This window comes from Monodon monoceros, unplaced genomic scaffold (assembly GCF_005190385.1).
Source record: "Monodon monoceros isolate NGI ecotype Baffin Bay Population unplaced genomic scaffold, NGI_Narwhal_1 Super_Scaffold_1, whole genome shotgun sequence".
NCBI classification, from domain to species: Eukaryota; Metazoa; Chordata; class Mammalia; order Artiodactyla; family Monodontidae; genus Monodon; species Monodon monoceros.
In genome coordinates this window covers 80,681,632-80,704,254 of record NW_021703765.1, presented here as the reverse complement: position 1 = coordinate 80,704,254, position 22,623 = coordinate 80,681,632, and the positions used below count along the sequence as shown (strand labels likewise).

The window sequence follows — 22,623 nt, the reverse complement described above, 5'->3', positions numbered from 1 at the left end:
CTGTCACCCCTTAACCTCTCTGTTCCTCTTCGCGGCGGCCCTCCCTTTCCCTTGTCCTTTCGTGCCCCAACCACATCCTGGAGCCCGCACTCCCGCACGGGCCTCCGCTGGGACGGTGCACCGGGAGTCCTGGCCTGAGATCTGCCCTGCGTGGCCTCCTCCTACAGCCCCTCTCCGGGCCCACCCCTCGGCTGCGCTGATTGGCTGCTCCTGCCCCGCCCTGAACAGGCAGGGTCCACTGACCCGCGGAAAGTTTTCCGTGCCGGGAGGAAGCTGGACGTTCGGAGACTCCGAGAAAGCAGCAGCTCCGGAGGCTGCAGGGGTCTGGGCGGCCATGGAAGAGCCCCCTTTGCGAGAGGAGGAAGAGGAGGAGGGGGACGAGGCTGGGCCCGAGGGGGCCCTGGGCAAGAGCCCCTTCCAGCTGACCGCCGAGGATGTATATGACATCTCCTACGTGATGGGCCGCGAGCTGATGGCCCTGGGCAGCGACCCCCGGGTGACACAGCTGCAGTTCAAGATCGTCCGCGTCCTGGAGATGCTGGAGACGCTGGTGAATGAGGGCAGCCTGACGATGGAGGAGCTAAGAATGGAGCGGGACAACCTCCGGAAGGAGGTGGAGGGGCTGCGGAGAGAGAGCTCGGCGGCCGGCAGGGAGGTGAGTGCGGGGAGCGGCCACTGGCAGGGGGGACGCTTTCTTCTCTTGAACATCCAAGCCCCTCAAAACAAATCACTACGAGTATGCAGTCCTCAGATTAGAAGCGTTAAGATGGTTAACATTAATCGAGCACTTGCTCGGTGCTGGCCCCTGTGCCGAGTGTGTTCTAAAGCAGCGGCTTCCAGCATTTTTGACCAGTACCTTGAGCAGTGGTTCTCAAGCTTTAGCAGCCATCAAAATCACCTTGAGTGTTCGTTAAAACACAGATTGCCCGGCCCCAGCTGCAGAGTTTCTGACTCAGTAGGTCTGCAATGGGACCTGAGAATCTGCATTTCTCACAAGTTCCAAGATGATGCTGATTCTCTTGGTCCAGGTTTCACACTTTGAGAAACTTTGACCTAGAGTAAGAAATACTTTTTAACTAAAGAGAAATTAGTACTTATGACCACAAAAAGATACATATAAGAATATTCAGGGCTTCCCTGGTGGCGCAGTGATTAAGAATCTGCCTGCCAATGCAGGGAACACGGATTCGAGCCCTGGTCCGGGAAGATCCCACATGCCACGGAGCAACTAAGCCCGTGCGCCACAACTACTGAAGCCCGCACGCCTAGAGCCCGTGCTCCGCAACAAGAGAAGACACCGCAATGAGAAGCCCGCGCACCGCAACGAAGAGTAGTAGCCCTCACTCACCGCAACTAGAGAAAGCCCGCACACAGCAACAAAGACCCAACTCAGCCAAAAATTAATTAATTAATTAAAAAAAAAAAGAGGGCTTCCCTGGTGGCGCAGTGGTTGAGAGTCCGCCTGCCGATGCAGGAGATGCGGGTTCGTGCCCCGGTCTGGGAGGGCCCCACGTGCCGCGGAGCGGCTGGGCCCGTGAGCCATGGCCGCTGGGCCTGCCCGTCCGGAGCCTGTGCTCCGCAGCGGGGGAGGCCACGGCAGTGGGAGGCCCGCGTACCGAAAAAAAAAGAATATTCAGAGCAGCTTTATTCATAATTGTGTCAAACTGGAAACAATCCAAATGGAAAAGAGGAATCAATTTTTTAAATTGTGGTACATTCATATGATGGAATACTACACAACAATGAAAAAGAGCAGAGTAGTGATACACACAACTGTATGGATGAATCCTGCAGATACTACATTGAGAGACAGAAGCCAGGTACAAAAGAGAGCGTCCTGCACGTGGAATTCAAGAACAGGCAAACTAATCTTTACTTATAGAAGACAGGTTGATGGTAGCCCTGGGATGGGAGAATGGGGGGGGGCAGGAGGTACATTTATAGAGAATTAATCCAGGTGTGGTTACATGGGTGTACACATATGGTAAAAATTGTCAAGCTATAAACTCAAGATTAGTGCATTTTTCTGTATATATGTTATACCCCCATTTTACAAAATTACATTTTACATTGATATCCAGTATTGATGAAACAGAAGTTTCAACAATTTACCCTAACTCTCCCTTACTAAACATGATGTACAGTCATACTTTCCTATTCTATTTTTATGAATTTTAAAATTATTTTGCAACTCACTGAATTAATATCATGACTCACTAGTGAATTTCCAGCCACAGTTAAAAAAAAAAACAAACTGCCCCAAGGGGATTATCTCATTTAATCCTCATACTATTATTATTCCCATTTTACAGAAATGGGGGCATAGAACAGTTAAGTAATTTGCCTGAGGACTTAACAAGTAAGAGGTGGAGGCAGGATTTGAGCTCAGAGGTGCTAGTCATAACCACACTGTACTAAAATACAGACCTATGACCTTTCTTGTAGTAACATTTGATGAGTGACTGCACTGTGTGGGCTCTGGAGCTATGGCACTAAATTAGACAAGGTCCTTGCCTTCACGGAGCTTCACATCTAGTGGGAGAGGCAAGACACACAGACCTCCAAAACTAGACCACAGGATTACAAACTGAGAAGTATGCCATGAAAGGACAGCAGGAACTGGGTGGCTGAAACTCATAGGGAAGAGTGAAGGTTTCTGGTAGCTTCCTTGGTACTCCTTTATTTCACCTACTCATTGCTCACGGTGACAATTATATTTGTCGATAAGGTTCTTCTTTAGTATCCGTCATATGAGATGGTTGAGTGTCATCATTAGTAGCCTGACTTTTGAGATTCAAGAGCAGTTAAATGACTTGCCTAAGATCCCTCAGCTCACATTCTGTGCTCTTTTCCTGTCACCTCCAGCTCCAGGCACAAGGATATGGAGAAAGCCCCATCATGGACCATGAACAGTGTGGTCTGCACGGGGGCCGGGTCATTTCCTGTCTGGGGCATAGCGGACAAGCTTGTCAGCCAGCGGATGAGCTGGCACGTTTTCCTCCCAAACTGTAGTCTTAAGAACAGGGGTGGGGCAAAAGGCAGAGAAAATGAATATTTAGTGTCACTAGACAGTTTATAAAAATATGCCCTAGTGGTGTTTTTTTTTCTTTCTTGTTTTTTTTAGTTACCATTTTTAGTTGTGGTAGACATAAAAGTTACCATCTTTTTAAGTGCAGAGTTCAGTGGCCTTAAGTACATTCACAGCCATTATTATGCAACCATCACCACCACCCTCTCTAAAACTCCTGTCTTGCGAAACTGAAACTCTGTACCCACTAAACACTAACTCCAAATGCCCCCTCTCCCTCAAGCCTCTGGTAACTACTGTTCTACTTTCTGTCTATATGGATTTACCTATTCTAGGTACTTCATATAAGTAGAGTCGGATAATCTTTGTCCTTTTGCCACTGGCTTATTTCACTTAATGTCCTCAAGGTTCTTCCATGTTGTGGCATGTGTCAGAATTTCCTTCCTTTCTAAGGCTGAATAATATTCCATTGTATGGATCCACCACAGTTTGTTTATCCGTCTGTTGATGGACGCTTGGGTTGCTTCCACCTCTTGATTTGTGTGAATAATGTTGCTATGAACGTGGATCCATAAATCTCTCTTTAAGTCCCTGCTTTCAAGACTTTGGGGTATATACCCAAAAGTGGAATTGCTGCATCACATGCTAATTCTATTTTTAATTTTTAAAGGATCTGCCAGTTTTTCATAGTGACCACACCATTTTACATTCCTACCAGCAATGCACAAGAGTTCCAATTTTTCCACATCCTTGCCAACACTTACTTTCTGATTTGTTTGTTTGATTACAGTAGCCATCACAATGGGTATGAGAATAGTTTGTTTCCTTTCTTTTTTAAAAATTTAAGTTCAAAATTCAAGTGTTTGCCTTGGAAAAGCTCCCTCCCCATCTCTCTCCACCCCTAGCCACCACTTCCCCTCCCTAGAAAAAATTAAAATGATCAGTTTCTTAAAGTATCCAGAGATACTTTGTGCAAACACAAGCAGATATGAATATATTTTTCCGTTATTCACACAAATGGTATTATAATATATACCCCGTTCTGCCTCTTGCTTATTTTCACTTAACATGGCATGAAAGTTGTACTAAATCAGAATATAAAGAGCTTCCTCACCTTTTAATGGCTTTTGAAAACTTCCACTGTACAGTGTTATCAATTGCTCAACATGAGGGTTCTTAACTTGGAGTTTTTGGAACCCCCCAAGAGGACCATGATTCTAATCCGCAAAATCTATGAACTTGCATGAGAAGAAATTGTATTTTTATTTTCACCAACCTCCATCTGAAATATAACACTTTCTTCAATTATGACTATAGACAACAAACCACAGTAATATTAGCAGTACCTGTGACAATCACCAATGGAAATCACAGATGTTTTCATATCCCATTACAGTGTAGTGCAGATCTCAAAACTTTGTTTTCCTTCTGTATCTTATTAGACCTGTGGCTACATCGTGTTATTTAATAAAGAAGCAGGTCTAGGAATCACAAATTTATTTTTAGAAGATTTTGATGAGTGTGTTATCTTAGTTGGTTTTCTTGTAATTCAATGCCTCTTATACATTTAAAATCAGTATTTTGAGATGGAATCCATGTGGGCTTTACCAGGCTGCCGTAAGGGTCCACGGCACACACACAAAAAAGGTTCAGAATCTCTGCTTTAACCAGTTTCCTATCAAAAGACCTTCATTTTCCAATCGTTTGCTCCGACCCCATGCAACAGTGAATTACTCTGACCTATAGCAGTTGGCCCCCTCAGTATCTAGGGGAAGTGGATTCACTGGGTCAAAGGAAAGCCACATTGGAAGTTTTTTTTTTTAATTAATTAATTAATGGCTGCATTGGGTCTTCATTGCTGTGCGCGGGCTTTCTCTAGTTGCGGCGAGTGGGGGCTACTCTTCGTTGTGGTGCACGGGCTTCTTATTTTTTTAATTTTTTTTCAAAACCAGAACATTTATTGCGTGACTAATGATTGAAATCCTTAAGATGAACTGGATGCTGCAACAGCTGCCCTCTTGGGTTCAGGTGTTGCTCCTTCACGGAATCCACGCCTGAATCTGCGGTATACAATTTTTAGGTGCCTCATTCGACCAGTCCCGGTGGTATTTCGTCTTTTAGCTTTAGCACTCCAGTTATACTTCCTCTTCCGCTTGGCAGGGTAGCCATATTTACCACAGGTCGACTTCTGAAGGTGGTCGGCCTCAGAGCCACAGCGGCGGCACAACGTGTGCATCTGATTCCGACGCTTTCCAAACGAGGACGTTCCCTTCGTCATCTCGCTTCTGCCGCTGAGACCAAAGAGCTCGGGCTTCTTATTGTGGTGGCTTCTCTTGTTGCGGAGCACGGGCTCTAGGTGTGTGGGCTTCAACAGTTGCAGCTCGCGGGCTCTACAGCGCAGGCTCGAATCCGTGTCCCCTGCATTGGCAGGCGGATTCTCAACCACTGCGCCACCAGAGAAGTCCCCCACATTGGAGGGTTTAATAAGTATTGTCAAGTTGCACTCCAAAGGGGTTAAAGAGATTGGCTCCCTCTGCAATCAGTGAAGGAACCGGTTTCCCCACAGCTTTTACAACACAGTGTGTTTTCAAACACGCTGATGTTTATCAATCCGAGAGGAGGAATGTGGTCACTATTGCATTTCTCTTTATAGTGTGGTTTATTCTCTTTATCACCTGTAGAATATTCCAGAGTGTGGTTGTGCCTTAGTTTGTTTAACTAGACTTCTGCTAATGGACATTTAGGTTGTTTTCAAATATTTGTTTTATTTTAACTTTAGTTTGAAAAAATGTCAAACCTATGGAAGAGTTGCAAGATAGGCACAATGAACACTTGTATACCTTTCACCTCAATTCAGGTGTTATATTCAGGTGTATGTATGTATGTGTTTGTGTGTGTGTATAGTATGTCTTAAGAGATACACACTGAAGTATTATATACACACATATACATACATGTATATATGCACATATGTACTCATATTTAACAAATATTTATGTCTATATATTTATTCGCTCAGAATCTTCAGACATTATGTTAGCTGCAGAGTTAGTAAAAGATTAGGATCTTTCACCCTAAATACTAAATACTTCAGTGTGTATCTCCTAAGACATATTGTTACATAACCACAATAAATAATTGAATTCGGGGGAAAAGTTGGTAGAATACTAAGATCTAATATGCCATCCCTATTCAAAATTCATAATAATATCCTTTATCGCATTTTTTTTTTCTGATGCAAGATCCAATGCAGGGTTATACGGTACCTTTAGGACATACCTCTTTAGTCAGCTTTAGTCTGGAACAGTTCCTCAGCTTTTCCTTGTCTTTCATGACCTTGACATTTTTTGAAGATTGTATATCAGTTAGTCTGTAGAATGTCCTTCAGCTTGGGCTTGTTCTGATTCTGATGTCTCCTCATGGTTAGATTCAAGTTATACATGTTTAGCAGGGATACCACTTAAGTGATGCTGTGTCCTTCTCGGTGCCTCATATCAGGAGGCACCTGATTCAGTTTGTCATTATTGGCAATGGTAACTTCTATCACTTGGTTAAGGTGGTGTCTGCAAGATTTCTGCACTGTAAGGGTGTCTTTATTCCCTTTGTAATGCATAAGTAGCCTATGGGAAAGTACTTTGAAACTGTGAAATATCCTGTTCCCCAACAAACTTTCACCCAAAAGTTTTAGGTCCATTCATTAGTCTTGCCTGAATCAATTATTACTGCGTTGGTTGCAAAAGGATGATTTTCTGACTCTATCATCTTCTACACTTATTAATTGGCATTCTTCTGTAAAGTACAGATCCCCCTCCTCCTTTCTGGTATTAGTGCGAGTTCTCCAGAGAAATAAAACAATAGGTGATATAGATGTAGGTATAGACACAGATGAGAATATTTATTATAGGAATCGGCTCACGTGGTTATGGAGGCCGAGAAGACCCACAATCTGCTGACTGCAAGCTGTAGAATAAGGAAAGCCGGTGGTGTAATTCAGTCCAAGTCAACAGGCTTGTGTCAGGGGGCTGATGGTATAAGTCCTGGTCTAGGTCCAAAAGCCCAAGAACCAGGAGGGTTGATGTGCACTGTCCAAGGGCAGGAGAATAAGGATGTCCTGCTCAAGCAGGGAGTGAATTCACCCTCTCTCCACCTTTTTGTTCTATTCAGGCCCTCAATGGATTGGATGAAGCCCACCCACACTGGGGAGGAGCCTCTGCTGTACTCAGGTCACCAAGTCAAATGCTAATCTCTTCCAGAAACACCTTCACAGACACACCCAGAAATAATGGGTTAACCAGCTGTCTGGGCATCCCTTAGCCCAGTCAAGTTGACACATAAGATTAGCCATTACATCCCCATTAATTAGTTAATTAATTTAAATTTAAATTTTTATTTATTTTATTTTTTTGGCCACACCACTCAGCATGTGGGGTCTTAGTTCCCCGACCAGGGATTGAACCCATGCCCCTCTCAGTGGAAGCTTGGAGTCCTAACCACTGGACCACCAGGGAATTCCCTAAATTAAAAATTTTAAGTATGGATTCCTGAATCCTGTTTTTATTTGATGGGTTATTATCCATTCCTGTTACTATTCACGCGGATACTCAAGTCGTTCAGTTTGGCCAGTAGGAGTGCCTTCAAACTGTGTCCTTTTGATCTGTCTCCATCCCTTACACAGTGGAATGTTCCAGACTCAACTTGGACTTTCCCTGTTCCAGCCCTGGACTCAGCCATTCTCCAAGGAGCGCTGGCTCCTTTCTTGGAGAATGGTACTTGGAATTCTTGCCTCTTTACCATCAACCAAACACTTCCAACAGGCAACGTCTCATCTCATCGGGTCCCTGGGACTAGTAACAGAACAAGAGAACTTTCCTTTCTGGGATGGACAGTCCATCCTCATGAGGGAAACTGTATAAGTGATATCTTTTCTTACAGGTGAACCTGGGACCAGACAAAATGGTGGTTGACCTGACAGATCCCAACCGACCACGCTTTACTCTACAGGAGCTGAGAGACGTGCTTCAGGAGCGCAACAAACTCAAGTCGCAGCTGCTGGTGGTGCAGGAAGAGCTGCAGTGCTATAAGAGGTGGGCTGTGCTGCCTGGGGCTCCTACACCGCAGAGCAAGACACTGCCTAGAATTCCTTGATGTATTGCATATCTGTTCTTATGTTCATCCAATCTACTGATTGAAGACCCACTATATGCCAGACACTATTCCTGGCACTGGGGGTAGAGCAGGAACAAAACAGAAAGCCCGTGCTAGTCTAGGGGGAAGACAGGCAATCAGCCAGAAGGCCTGCAATGAACACACAGGATAATGGTGGTGAGTGCTGAAGAGAATGTAGATCAAGGTGACATGACAGAGAGCAGAGTGCTGGGGGGGCCCTGCTTTAGACTGGGTGGTCAGGGAAGACCCCCCTGAGGTGAATGACAAGAAGAAGCCAACCATGTAAAGATTTGGTTGCATAAAAGTAGAACAAGAAGTGCAAAGGCCCTGAGGTAGGAACCCATTTGGCCAATTTAAGAGGCCCACCATGGTGGAACTTGGAATGTGAGGTAGAGGACGGTCCAGAAGAGACCGAGGGGGTGGCCTTTTTGGACACAGGAAGGAGCTCTAGTTTTGGGCTTTTTTAAAAAATAAATTTATTTATTTATTTATTTTTGGCTGTGTTGGGTCTTCGTTGCAGTGCGTGGGCTTCTCATTGTTGTGGCTTCTCGTTGCGGAGCACGGGCTCTAGGCACGCGGGCTTCAGTAGTTGTGGCTTGCGGTCTCTAGAGCTCAGGCTCAGTAGTTGTGGCACATGGGCTTAGTTGCTCCACGGATATGGGATCTTCCCAGGCCAGGGTTCAAACCTATGTCCCTTGCATTGGCAGGCAGATTCTTAACCACTGCGCCACCAGGGAAGCCCAGGAGCTCTAGTTTTATTGTAAGCGTAATGAGAAGATTTTGGGAAATCTTAAGGGAATGACACAGTCTGATTTACTATTTTAAAAGATCAATGTGGTGATTTTGATAACTGAATGACTTGGTTATGTGAGAGAATGTCCTTGTTCTTTGGAAAGACACTTAAGCATTTAGGAGTGAGGGGGTAAGATTCTTGTCTCCAGTTTACTCTCAAGTGGTTCAGGGAGAGGATGGTTGCATGGGTGGATGGGTAGGTGTATAGGTGGATGGATGGATGGATGGGTAGGTAGATAGATACACGGATAAGCATTTGAGGGATCTGGCTAGATACATGGGAAGTTTTTGTACTAGTATTACACCTTTTCTCTAAGTTTGAAATTGTATAAAAATTACAAGTTAGAAAAGATCACAATAATACTGGGTAGAGGAGGAACTGTAGGACAAGCAAGAGAGGAAATAAGGAAGCTGTTGACATAGCAGGTTTGGACTTCGCTTTATCCTTCTGCACCATGTTTCCCTAAATGGTTTACTTTATGTAGGTATTTCTTGAAAAGGGAGCTCTAGGGAGTTCCCTGGTGGTCCAGTGGCTAGGATTCGGCGCTTTCACTGCTGTGGCCCGGGTTCAATCCCTGGTCGGGGAACTGAGTTCCCACAAGCCACACAGCGTGGCAAAAAGGAGCTCTGTGGTTGAATAATTCTGGGAAACACTGAGTTAAACAAAGCAGGTTTCCTTAGAGGCAGGAGAAGGAAAGATCAAGAGAATAAAAACATGGTGCCAGGACTTCCCTGGTGGTCCAGTGGTTAAGACTTCGAGCTCCCAATGCAGGGGGCGCAGGTTCGATCCCTGGTGGGGGAACTAAGATCCCACATACCTCAGGGTGCCGCCAAAAAGTAAAAACCAAAACAAACAAAATGTAGTGCCAACTAATATTTATCAATGCTTACCATGTGCTAAGTGTATCCCGAGCATCATTTCAATTAGTGTTCACAGCAAGCCTATGAGTTAGGGTAATGTTATCCCCAAGATGATCTAAGGGTCAGAGAGGTCAAGTACCTGCTTGAAGTCCCAGGGCTGGTGATGGCAACCTTGAGACATGGCGTCAGACAGCCTGACATTAGAGCCTGAGCTTTTAATTATCATACCACATTTGGACTCGGAAAGTTTGGAAGTAAGGAAATACTCTAATTCAAAACAAAACAAAGCCCCAATGATATTATTCCTTAAATTCATTCAATGTGGCATCATTAAGAGAGCATCAAAGTAAAAATGTCCTAGGAAGCTAAATCCAAAAGAGCTGAGTTCTGCCAACAGGAATTTAATTGTCTTCCTTCTGCTGAAGTTGGAACGCTGTTAATGGAAAGACCTGTCTTCATCTCATTTAATAAGTACCCCAGACACGGTTAATTAAAAAGAGGAACTCTTAGACTGCCGATGCCATGAGCAGCTTGCTAGTGAATAAAGCAACACACGTTAGTTCCAGTTTTGAATTCCCAGAGAACAACAGATGTGCACTTCCCATCTGGTACAGGCCAATAGACAGACAGCAGGATTCTGTTTAGTCTCCTGTGTTATATACTCTGGAGAAACCAGCATGTCAACTGAGGTGTTCTCTTAGCAACTGCATCAATTTGGAGGCCGAAGCTCATACTAATGATAGTTTTAACTGAAAGCAGATATGCTCGACTGTTTCCAAAGATGGTCACAACAGTTTTTCCCATCCTGCATTCCTTTTTTTAAAATTTATTTATTTATTTATTTATTTCATTTTATTTTTGGCTGCATTGGGTCTTCGTTGCTGCACGTGGGCTTTCTCTAGTTGCAGCGAGCTGGGGCTACTCTTCATTGCGGTGCGCGGGCTTCTCATCGCGGTGGCTTCTCTTGTTGCGGAGCACGGGCTCTAGGCGCGCGGGCTTCAGTAGTTGCGGCACACGGGCTCAGCGGCTGTGGCGCACAAGCTCTAGAGCGCTGGCTCAATAGTTGTGGTGCACAGGCTTAGTAGCTCCGCGGCATGTGGGATCTTCCCAGACCAGGGCTCGAACCCGTGTTCCCTACATTGGCAGGCGGATTCTTAACCACTGTGCCACAAGGGAAGTCCACCTGCATTCCTTTTCCAATGAGATTTTTCCACTCCTCTCATCGGAGTAGAGGTAGAGTCTATTTTCCGTCCCCTTGAATCTGGACGGCCCTATGACTTGCTCTGACCAATCGAATGTGGTGGAAGTGATGCTGTTTGGCTTCCTAGGTTAAGGCTCTAAAAGGTCTAGCAGCTTCCATGTTTGTGCTCTCAGATTGCTGCCTTGAGACCACCATGCTATGAGGAAGCTCAAGGTAGTCACATGGAGAGGTCACATGAAGAAGAACCAAGGTGCCCCATATGAGAGCCCCAGCTGCATCCAGCCCCCAGCTGATCCACCAACTGAATGCAGCCAGTTGAGAACCCCAAACTAGACCATCAGGAGAACCACCAAATGAACCATAAGAAACAGAGCCATCATGAGAAGTCATAAATCATCATAGTTTTAAATCACTAAGTTTTAGGATGTTATGTAATGGTAGATAGTGGGAAAAGGTAATTTTTAGATGATTCTCATATGAATATTATTATAATAAATATATATAATAAAAATAGAAATAATATTAAGTAATAAGAGCCCACTCTTTGCAAAGAAAGAGAGAGAGGGGTAAATTCTGCTATCTGACGTTCATACCTAAAGGGGTATCTCAGTCAGCTCAAGCTGCCATAACAAAACACCAGAGACTGGGTGGCTTAAACAATAGAAATTTTTTTTCTCACAGTTCTGGAGGCTAGAAGTCCAAGGTCAAGGTGCCAGTATGGTTGGTTCTGGCTCTTCCTGGCTTGTAGACAGCTGCCTTCTTGCTGTGTCCTCAAATGGTGGGGAGAATGAGAGAGCAAGCCGTCTGGTGTCTCTTCTTACAAGGGCACTAATCCCATCATGAGGGCCCACCCTCATGACCTCATGTAAACCTAATTGTCTTCCAAAGGTCCCATCTTCAAATACCATAACATTAAGGGTTAGGGCTTCAACATAAGAATTCAGTCTGTAGTAAGGGGAAAATTGATGCCTATAGCATGGACATAAATTTACCAGTAGGTACCTCAACAAAATACCTAAGTGGATCTAATGAGCTTACTGGGTCAGACTTTTTTTTTTTTTTAATATTTATTTATTTATTTATTTATGTGGCTGCATCAGGTCTTAGTTGCAGCACGTGGGCTCTCTAGTTGTGGCGCCCTGGCTTAGTTGCCCCACGGCATGTGGGATTTTAGTTCCCTGACCAGGGATCGAACCTGCATCCCCTGCATTGGAAGGCAGACTATTTTTTAATTTTTTAATATTTAAAAATTTATTTATTTATTTATTTATCTATGGCTGTGTTGGGTCTTCGTTGCTGCACGCGGGCTTTCTCTAGTTGCGGCGAGCAGGGGCTACTCTTCATTGCAGTGCACAGGCTTCTCACTGCAGTGGCTTCTCTTGTGGAGCACGGGCTCCAGGTGCCTGAGCTTCAGTAACTGTGGCACGGGGGCTCAGTAGTTGTGGCTTGCGGGCTCCAGAGTGCAGGCTCAGTGGTTGTGGTGCAGGGGCTTGGTTGATCCATGGCATGTGGGATCTTCCCGGACCAGGGCTCGAACCCGTGTTCCCTGCATTGGCAGGCAGATTCTTAACCACTCCACCACCAGGGAAGTCCCATGGAAGGCGGATTCTTAACCACTGGACCACCAAGGAAGCCCCTGGGTCAGACATTTAAATGCTTCACTGTGGTCAGGCTTCTTTTGGTTGCAGGTGACAGAGATCCAATTCAAACTAGCTTAAGCACAAAAGGGAGTTTTATCGGTCACATAGCTGGGAAGGATCCTGGAACTGGTCTCAGAAATAAAGAAAAAACTGCAACTAAGGCCTCAGTGTTGGAATCAGGGACTGTGTGCCTCTTTCTTTCCTCTTTGCTTCTCTTTTTTGGCCTTATTATTTTGTATTAAAGACAGTCCTTCTCTGAATCTTAGGAAGCATGGCTGCTGGCAATCAGCAAGTGAGAGAGAATAGCCTTCTTCCAACTTCTGTACATCAAATCCAGGGAAGTACTCTGGCCCTCTTTGGGTCACCTGACCTAAATATCTTATTGATCGATATCAATCTAGGTCTTATCACCATCTGACTTACTATATATTTTTAAATTTTATTTATTTGTTTCTTGACTGTTTCCTTTCCCAATGGGATATAAATTGCATGAGAGAAGGTATTTTATCTATTTTGTTAATTGCTATATCTATATACATTGGTACAATTTGTAGCTTAATAATATTTGCTGAACGAATGAATGAATTCCATTCATTATCTCGCTTAATCCCTCAATCCTAGGAATTAGGTACTTTCATTATCCTTATTTTACTAATTAGGAAACCAAAGGTTAAGTTAGAGGATTTATACATGGTTATATTTCTAGCAATTGGAGAAGCTTAAAGTACCAGCCAATGGAATTAGCCAAGGGAAAGAAAGAAGAGGCGCCAACAGTGGAAAGGCGGAAGGAAGATTCTAATCGTCTGAGTCAGAATGTCTAACTGTAGCATTTCCATGATAATATTATTAATATAATAATAATTATTAAGCACCTTCACTTTCAGAGCTGCACAGATAAGAGATCTGCAATAAAACAACCCACTTATTTGTCTCCTTTTTCCTAGTGGCCTGATCCCAGCAAGAGAAGGCCCAGGAGGAAGAAGAGAAAAAGATGCTCTGGTTACCAGGGCCAGCAATGCCAGCAGTAACAAGGAGGAGACAATCATAAGGAAGCTGTAAGTCACCTGGCTGCCCCCTGTTGCCACTAAATAATCACTAAAGGAAGGAGTGGGGGTGAGAGGGGGAGGTCCTGCTCTCCTGGTGGTGGTCTTGCAGCTGATATGAAAACTCATTGCCGGTGTATTATAATATCTGCCAGGCAGTAGCATAAGCACTTAACATATATTAATTCATTGACTCTTCACAGTGACCCTATGAGGTAGGAACTATTACAATCCCCAGCTTACAGATGGGGAAGTAAAGACCAAGAAGTAAAGTTACGTACCCAAGGTCACACAGATAGTAAACAGTGAAGTCAGGATTTGAACCCAAGGAAATCCAGATTCTACGCTCTACTGCCTCCCTATGATATAATAACAATAAACAAATAATAATAATATTACAACCACAAGAAAAACACAGTAACAATAATGATTGGAGTTTAAGGGGGCTAGTTCATCACCAACTTTGGAGGACCCTGGGTCTCCCAACGCTGGGACCCATAATGCAGTGTCCTCTGAATACCCCCCTCGTGTTCACGCACCATTGTTAATCCCTTGTTTCTTTGGTTGCTGTGCCTCAAACCATAGAGTGTGGGACACTAGTTAAAATTCAGATTCTCAGATATCAAGTCATTGGTTCTAGGATGAGGCCCAGAAATCTGGATTTTTACTAAATTCCCAGACAGTTCTGATGTGGGGAACCCTTGGACCACACCTTGAGATGTGCCTTTTCTGTCTACAGATGTCAGTACAATTAGGCACACCTTTCCTCCACCCCAGGCTGAAGGGAGCAGCTGGTTTGCCTTGGTTGCTTTGAGAATGTCCTGCCTGGTGACAGTTTATCAGCTCCTGGTCTTTTGGATCGAAAGTGAGAAACAGCCTCGATCAAACTAGAAAGCCTACGGGGGGCCAAGCACTTAATGTGGATGAGTGATGGGGCTGTGGGGTGGGGTAGGGGACAGTTGCCCCTCAGTTCTGTCTGGCCTAGGAATAACATGTTACCAGAGCTTCCACTTCTTGAGTGAAGCCGAGAAGCCAGATTTGTTCATGGAATCTGATTTCCAAATGCTGGCAAATAATTTAAGATTAAAAATAAAGACTGTACGATCCAAACGACCCACCATCGCAGGCTGTATCAGGTCTTAGGCCACCATCTGGCTCTTGCTCCATTATTCCTGCCTCTCAGGGAGGGCTGAGGGGACCTCGTTTTCTTCCATTCATTCGGTCACTAGTCAGTCAACAAACCCTCACTGAGTCTATATTGTGCACCAGGTGTGGTGCTCAAGCTGGGGGTGCTGCAGTGACCTATTTTGCAAGGACTTCGTGGACTACCTTCACAGGGGAATAATTTTGAGGGATCAGAGATTCTGAGTTACCTTCCAGGACAGGTTTAATTAAGATGCCTTTGTTTCAAGAGAGAGGAGAAAATTTTATTTTTATTTTTCTCTTTTTGGATCTCAGGAACATAGGGTTGCGTTAGTGAGTCTCAGCTCATGGCACAATGCACCTCGCTGTGAGCGTAAGACCCCTTCCTTCTTGGTTTTATTTGTTCCCTCTTTATCCCCATCCCCCATTCCCATTCTGCTTCCCAGCTCCCCTCCCCCTCAGCCAGCCTCCTATGGGTATTTATTTACCATGTTCTAAAAATTGTATATTGTCTTTTGTGGATGTATTTTCAATAGTAACTGATATTCTGTTTAACACTTCATTCTGTTTCCTCGTATTGTTTTTTTTTTCTTCACTAAACACTGTTGTTGTTGTTTTCTTTTTTATCAGGCACTCTTTTTTTTTAGAAAAAGAAATATATATTTAAAAAAATTTTTGGCTGCACCGTGGCATGTGGGATCTTAGTACCCCGACCAGGGATGGAACCCGTGTCCCTTGCAGTGGAAGCGCAGAGTCCTAACCACTGGACTGCCAGGGAATTCCCTCAGGAACTCTTTTTTAAATTTTAATAATATATTTTACTAACCCAACACATCCAAAATATTATCATTTCAACGTGTGATCACTATAAAACATTATTAATGAGATATTTTACTTTTTTTTTTTTAAATAGTAAGCCCTTGAAATCTGATGTGTATTTTACACTGACGGCACATTTCAGTTAAAGACTCGTTATGGGGCTTCTCTGGTGGTACAGTGGTTAAGAATCCGCCTGCCAATGCGGGGGGCACGGGTTCGAGCCCTGGTCTGGGAAGATCCCACATGCCACGGAGCAGCTAAGCCCATGCGCCACAACTACTGAAGCCCACGCGCCCTAGAGCCCGTGCTCCACAACAAGAGAAGCCACCGCAATGAGAAGCCTGTGCACCGCAACAGAGAGTAGCCCCCGCTCACCACAACTAGAGAAAGCCCATGCACAGCAATGAAGACCCAACGCAGCCAAAAATAAATAAAATTAATTAATTAATTTAGAAAAAAAAAGACTCGTTATGTTTCAAGGGCTCAAAAGGCATGTGGCCACTGTATTGGACAGCATAGCTTTAGCCGATATATGGTCAGATGCCTTGGGCTTTGAGAACTGCGTTTGAATGATCTTTTTTTTTTAGTATTTTTTATTTTAATCATACCTAACATAAAATTTACCATTTTAATTTTTTTTTTTTTTTTGCGGTACGCGGGCCCCTCACCGTTGTGGCCTCTCCCGTTGCGGAGCACAGGCTCCGGACGCGCAGGCCCAGCGGCCATGGCTCACAGGCCCAGCTGCTCCGCAGCATGTGGGATCCTCCCGGACTGGGGCACGAACCCGCGTCCCCTGCATCGGCAGGCGGACTCCCAACCACTGTGCCACCAGGGAAGCCCTTAATTATTTTTTTAAAAATTGAAGTATAGTTGGACTTCCCTGGTGGTCCAGTGGTTAAGACTCCACACTTCCAATGCAGGGGCTGCGGGTTTGATCCCTGGTCGGGGAACTAAGATCCTGTATGCCGTGTGGCGCAGCCAAAAAAAAAAAAAAATAATAATAATAAAGAAATTGTAGTACAGTTGATTTATAATGTTGTATTAGTTTCGGGTATACAGCAAAATGATTCAGTTATACATATATATATATTCTTTTTCAGATTATTTTCCATTATGGGTTATTACAAGATATTGAATATAGTTCCCTGTGCTGAACAGTAGGTCCTTGTTGTTTATCTATTTTATATACAGTAGTTTGTATCTATTAATCCCAAACTCCTAATTTATCCCTCCCCACCACTTCCCCTTTGCTCACCAGAAGATTGTTTTCTCTGTCTGTGAGGCCGTTTTAATCACTTTTAAGTGTACAGTTCAGTCACATTAAATGCGTTAAGAGCCTGTGCACCCACCACCACTACCCATTTCCAGAACTGTTTCGTCCTCCTGTCCCGAAACTCTGTCCCCATTAACCATTAACTCTTCTGTTCCCCTCCTCCAGCCCCTGGCACCCACCACTCTATTTTCGGTCTCTATGAATCTGGCTACCCTTGGGACCTCATATACGTGGAGACATGCAGTATTTGTCCTTTCATGACTGGCTCATGTGATTAGCATAATGTCTTCAGGTTCATCCATGTTGTACCATGTGTCAGAATTTCTTTCATCTTTAAGGCCCAGTGATATTCCATGGTATGTATAGACCACATTCCATTTATCCATTCATCTGTGGATGGACATTAAGCAGTTTTTAAGAGCTGTCCATATAGCAGCGTAGACATCCAACTTGTTTCTGACCCCAGCGATGGGATCGCAGTTTGCCTCCCCCACTGTGGACAGTGCTGCAGTGAATATCTCCATGCTTCTTCATGTCCTCCCCTGGACCTGAGTGTGAATTTCCCAGGGATATATACCCAGGAGTGATATTGCAGGGCCGTGGGGCCTATCATCCAGGGTTCTTGCTTATCAACAAAGGCTCACGCAAAAGGAGTGACTGAAAAGATTTAAAGAAGGGACATTTTACAGACGTGGGAACAGAGATGCGGGATGGAGAAGCATGGAGAAGCACCCTGGGGCGGGCAGCAGAGGGGCGGGGGGGAGGGTCATACAGGCATGTGGCCTTCAGAAGAGGAGCACACAGCAACTAGTGAAACAAAGCCTGGCAGGGACAGAGCAGGGAGTGAATGCCCTCACCTCTCTCTCCTCCCACCCTCCCTGCGCCTGCAGGTGCTTCCCATTGGCTGAGCCCAGCCGGAAGCTAGAGGACAAGGGAGCTTGTTGAGATCCCCCACAGAGCTCAGCCTCCTGGAGCCTCAGGCTAGAGAAGAGAGGAGATGCTTCTGCGGGGGCAAACAGCCCACAGAGTGCGTGTCTACTTAGTTCAGTTAAGTATTACGCGCAGGCTCAGCGGCCATGGCTCACGGGCCCAGCCGCTCCGCGGCATGTGGGATCTTCCCGGACCGGGGCACGAACCCGTGTCCCCTGCATCGGCAGGCGGACTCTCAACCACTGCGCCACCAGGGAAGCCCTACCAGGCTTTCTTGAATGGCTGCATGAAACAGCGTTATCAGACAAGACCACCTGAAACCACATTTACTTACTCTTCCAACAAATACTTATTGAGAGCCTACCATGTGCCAGGCACTGATCTAGGTGCTGGCGATACAGTGAGCAAGACGGATTCCCCGCCCTCATGGCGCTTACGTTCCAGCAGGGGAGGCAGAGAGTGAACCGGTCAGGAAATGTACTAACGGGACAGCTTCAGATGGTCCTACCTGTGCTGAAGTCCATTAAATAGGGTGCTGAGAGAGAGGCTGATCAGGAGCTGCTTTTTTTTTTTTAAGTTATTTTTGGCCGCGCCATGCGACTTATGGGATCTTAGTTCCCCAAACAGGGATCGAATCCGGGCCCTGGGCAGTGAAAGCACGGAGTCCTAACCACTGGACCGCCAGGAAGTTCCCGATAGGGAGCTACTTTAGATTTGGGGAGTCCTGGAAGACGTCTATGGAAAGGCAACATTCAAGCTGAGCCCTGGAAGGCCATAATGACCTGAGTTTCCCCTGCCTTCCTGGCAGAGGGAACAGCAGGTGTAAAGGCCAGAGGCTGGAGAGAGCTTGTGCAACAGAGATCATGGTGGCTGGAGCGGCAAAGAGAAGGGAGGTGAGGTTGGAGAAGGGGAGGGAGTGGGTCATTCGGGGCCGAGTGGATCCCGGTGACGACTTTGGGTTTCATTCTAAGTGCTTCGGAAAGACCTTGGAAGGTTTGAAGCTGGGGAGTGACATGTCCATAGTCACCTATAAAAAGGTCAGTCTGGCTGCTTTGTGAAGAAGGGTTGAGGGGACAAGTAGGGCCAGTGGGAGTGTTTCTTCCCCAAGAAAGGGTCTCCCAAGGTAAGATAATGAATGAAAGAGCATCTCCACCCTACAGCAGGTGTCAGATCTGAAGGTGTTTATGTGGGACATTCATTGGCTGAGGATCTCACTGTAAACAAGACTTCCAGACCCATAAGCTACTGGTTTCTTTCCTTCTTTCTTTTAATATTTATTTATTTTATTTTATTTTTGACTGTGTCGGTCTTAGTTGCGGTGTTCGGGATCTTTTTGCAGCACGCGAGATCCTCTGCTGAGGTGCATGGGCTTCTCTCTGGCTGTGGCCCGCATGCTCAGTGGTTGCAACACACGCGGGCTTAGTTGCCCCACGGCATGTGGGATCTTAGTTCCCTGACCAGGGATCGAACCCGTGTCCCCTGCATCAGAAGGCGGATTCTTAACCACCGGACCACCAGGGAAGTCCCCATAAGCTACTGGTTTCTTTCTGCCTCTTCTAGGGGAGTTCTTTGGGTTACTTAATTGGAGTTTGAGCCTGATACGGCAAAAATACAATGTTTGTAAGCCAGCCTGAGGACACAGGTTTAAAGAGCGTGAGACCACAAATTCACGTCAGACAAGATTACTGAGCTAATGGAATGAATGAGTGAATGAATGAATGAACGACTCTCCGAAGAAGTAGGTCATGCTGAGAAGGATTTTTGTCTTTGTCCTGAGGACAGTGGGGAGCCATGCAAGGGTTTAAGCTGAGGAGTGACTGAGCTCTGCACAGTGATGCGGTCATTCTGGCTGCCCTGTGAGTGGATTGTGGGGGGAGGGGAGGCTGTTATGCTCCTCCTGGTGGCTTGGCCTGCGGGTGGCAGTGGAGGAGATGAGAAGTGGGGGGATCAGAACATAGCTGGGAGGTGGTGACTAAAATACAGCAGGTGGGCTGAGGGGAGACGAGTTGAGAACAACTCCCAGTTGCTGGCTTGAATGACGTTTCCTGAGACAGGGAAGTGGGGTTGGCGGGGTATGCACAGGCTCAGGGGGCGGGCGGCTGAGCCCTAACGCCTGTATCCGCATGTGAGTCAAGGGCTCGTCCTGCTGTTACTGGCAGAGCTGCTAGCTGTGCTCAAGAGGTTTGTCTTTGACTGGAAGCAAGAGCCCGTATCCCCATCACTGACTTTTCAGCCCACCAGCCATCTTTCCTACAACTGGAAATAGCATTAACACTGTACTTTGTGTCACTGTACTTTGATCAACCCCAGATGTCATTCCGTTTTTTAAATTTTATTTATTTATTTTTGGCTGCACTGGCTCTTCGTTGCAGCGCGGGCTTTTCTCTAGATGCGGTGAGCGGGGGCTACTCTTGATTGTGGTGTGTGGGGTTCTCATTGTGGTGGCTGCTCTTGTTGCGGAGCACGGGCTCTAGGTGCGCGGGCTTCAGTAGCTGTGGCACGCGGGCTCAGTAGTTGTGGCGCACAGGCTTGGTTGCTCCGAGGCATGTGGAATCTTCCCGGACCAGGGATAGAACCTGTGTCCCCTGAGTTGGCGGGCAGATTCTTATCCACTGCACCACCAGGGAAGCCCCCAGATGTCATTCTTCCTTTTCAAAACTTTGCATGAGGGGGACTGAAAGTTTGTTACTCATGCCTCAGGGGATATCTTTATATGTTTTGTCTGTTATATCCAAGAACTTACATGTTACTCTTTATTCATTGCAAATATCTATTTTATAATTATAGGTACCATTGAGAAGTTATCACTTCCTCTACAATAAAAACCACTTAAAATCAGAAATTTAAAAAAAAAAAGGTTCCAGACTCCATCTGTCAGTCTAGCACAGTAGTTATGCGGGCTCTGGGCCCAAGTCCCAGTGGTTCCAAGATATGCTGTGTGACCTTGGGCCTGTTACTTAACCTCCCATAACCTCAGTTTGCTCATCTATAAAATGGGGGTATTGATTGTACTCACCTCCTCATGTTGTTATGAGTTTGAAATGAGCTAGCAGATGGAAAGCCCTGGAACAGTGCCTGTCCCATAATGAGCCCCGAGGAAATGGCCTGCAGGAGCTGCTTACAGATTTTGCAGGAGGTTCTGCACCTCCCACTTCAGAACTCGCTCTGTTTCCTCTGACCCCTCTCTCTCTCCACCCAGGTTCTCTTTCCGATCAGGGAAGCAGACATAGATCTGGGACCATGGCTCAGTTCTCAGAAGACGACTTCAAAAATCATCTCTCAGTGCCAGTGCGTACCCACTGCACTTGCTCCTTTGTTTCCCCTCAAAGCCGTCTGAGGAGGAACGGATGAGGTTTTCTCCCCGGCTGCAGAACTGAACACCCCCGAAGGCTGGGCCAGGGCCAGTGAAGCGGCACAAAGAAACCGAGAAAGCAGAAGGAAAGCGAAACGGGGCCACCTGCAGCCCCACTTCAACCCCCCAAGAGGCCCCCAGCGTGCGGATGTGCTTTCTGCTTCTCAGGGCTCACAAACGACCCAGGTCTTTACTGCGTAGCTGCGAAACACACCAGCCCAAATCGGGGTGGGGAGAACAGGATGCAGGACAATCTGGTATGGACTTTGCAGTGATGACTTCACTGGTATTTGGTGACTATTTGATTTTGCTAACGTGACTTTCTTTACATGATTTTTTTATTAAAGTAAAATGACTTTTACACTTCCTGTGTTTTAGAGTGGCCTCTTAGAGTTCCGTGACCTTGTGTAAGTTACTTCAGCTTTTTGGAGTCTTGGTTTCCAAATCTGTGAACTGTACACAGTTGACCCTTGAATAACACAGATCGAACTGCGAAGGTCCACTCACACACAGGTCTTTTTTCAATAGTAAACACTGTAGTACTGCACGACCTGCACTTGGTTGAATCTGCGTATACGGAGGAAACTCGAATATGGAGGGCTGACTATAAGCTGTATGCGGATTTTTCGACTGTGGAGAGGGTGGGTGTCCATAACTCCCTGCATTGTTCAAGAGTCAAATACACACACACACACACGTATATATACATATATAACGTATGTATACCTACATACATATATATATATGGTGCACATACATCTCATTGAATCTAAGTGAGGCACCATTATTTTGTGTGTTGCTATGACAGGAGAAATGCTACAAATTATAACATTAAGATGCTATTGATTTTAAGGCTCATCCTGATTTCAGCCATGTTAAAATGTGGAAAAAAATAAGTGCATTTAGGAATCAATGAAATACAGTCTGTAGATAGCGGGAGACTATACTTTGCAAAGAAACTAATGAGCCTGCTGAACTCACCCTATGAGCCTGTCTTCTTAGTGAATAACACTGGCTTACTGAACGTGTTTCCCTGCTGCCCGGATTATCTCATTTATTTCTATAACATCTGAGGAGATGGGGACTAATACTAATCGTCCAGTTTACAGATTTGGAAACCAAGACCCCAAGAGGTTAGAGTACTTCACACGAGGTCACGTAGCTGGGAAGTTACTGCCCAGAATGCACACAGAGGCCTGATTCTAAGGCCTCGGTTCTTATCTGACGCTCTATGTACCCTGATTCTCCAAAAAGTGCAAATATTAGTAATGAGTGCAATTTACTGTATGCCTTGCCCACACCTATATATGTTGCCTCACCTTATCCCTATGGGATGGGCGTTATTATTATTCCCGTGGTTCACCCAAGCACATGC

At 45.5% G+C, this 22,623-nt stretch overlaps 1 protein-coding gene and 1 pseudogene across 5 annotated transcripts; one reads left to right on the top strand and one right to left on the bottom strand.

Moving 5' to 3' along the window:
• RILPL2 (Rab interacting lysosomal protein like 2) lies at positions 1–21,751 on the top strand. Of its 5 annotated transcripts, none has more exons than XR_003794597.1 (5): positions 1–655; positions 8,030–8,112; positions 13,633–13,743; positions 17,857–17,993; positions 18,524–21,751. XR_003794597.1 is itself a non-coding variant. In XM_029230254.1 (4 exons), the coding sequence occupies exons 1-4, from the start codon at positions 335–337 to the stop codon at positions 14,484–14,486; spliced, it is 600 nt and encodes a 199-aa protein (XP_029086087.1). In that variant the 5' UTR covers positions 45–334; the 3' UTR covers positions 14,487–14,636. The 5 variants fall into 5 exon arrangements, 2 of the variants coding, with proteins under 2 accessions (XP_029086087.1, XP_029086080.1); XR_003794593.1 differs by having other exon boundaries at positions 41–655; positions 7,961–8,112; XR_003794594.1 differs by having other exon boundaries at positions 41–655; positions 7,961–8,112; positions 21,096–21,732.
• LOC114899479 lies at positions 4,509–5,583 on the bottom strand (annotated as a pseudogene).
• Positions 21,752–22,623: the final 872 nt, after the last annotated feature.

Bases quoted from the DNA above. Each gene is read 5' to 3' on its own strand.
- RILPL2 (XM_029230247.1), top strand. From the start codon at position 335: ATGGAAGAGCCCCCTTTGCGAGAGGAGGAAGAGGAGGAGGGGGACGAG. The intron at 8,113-13,632 runs GTGGGCTGTGCT...CCTTTTTCCTAG, and splicing joins GAGCTGCAGTGCTATAAGAG to TGGCCTGATCCCAGCAAGAG. The intron at 13,744-21,095 runs GTAAGTCACCTG...CTCTCCACCCAG, and splicing joins GAGACAATCATAAGGAAGCT to GTTCTCTTTCCGATCAGGGA.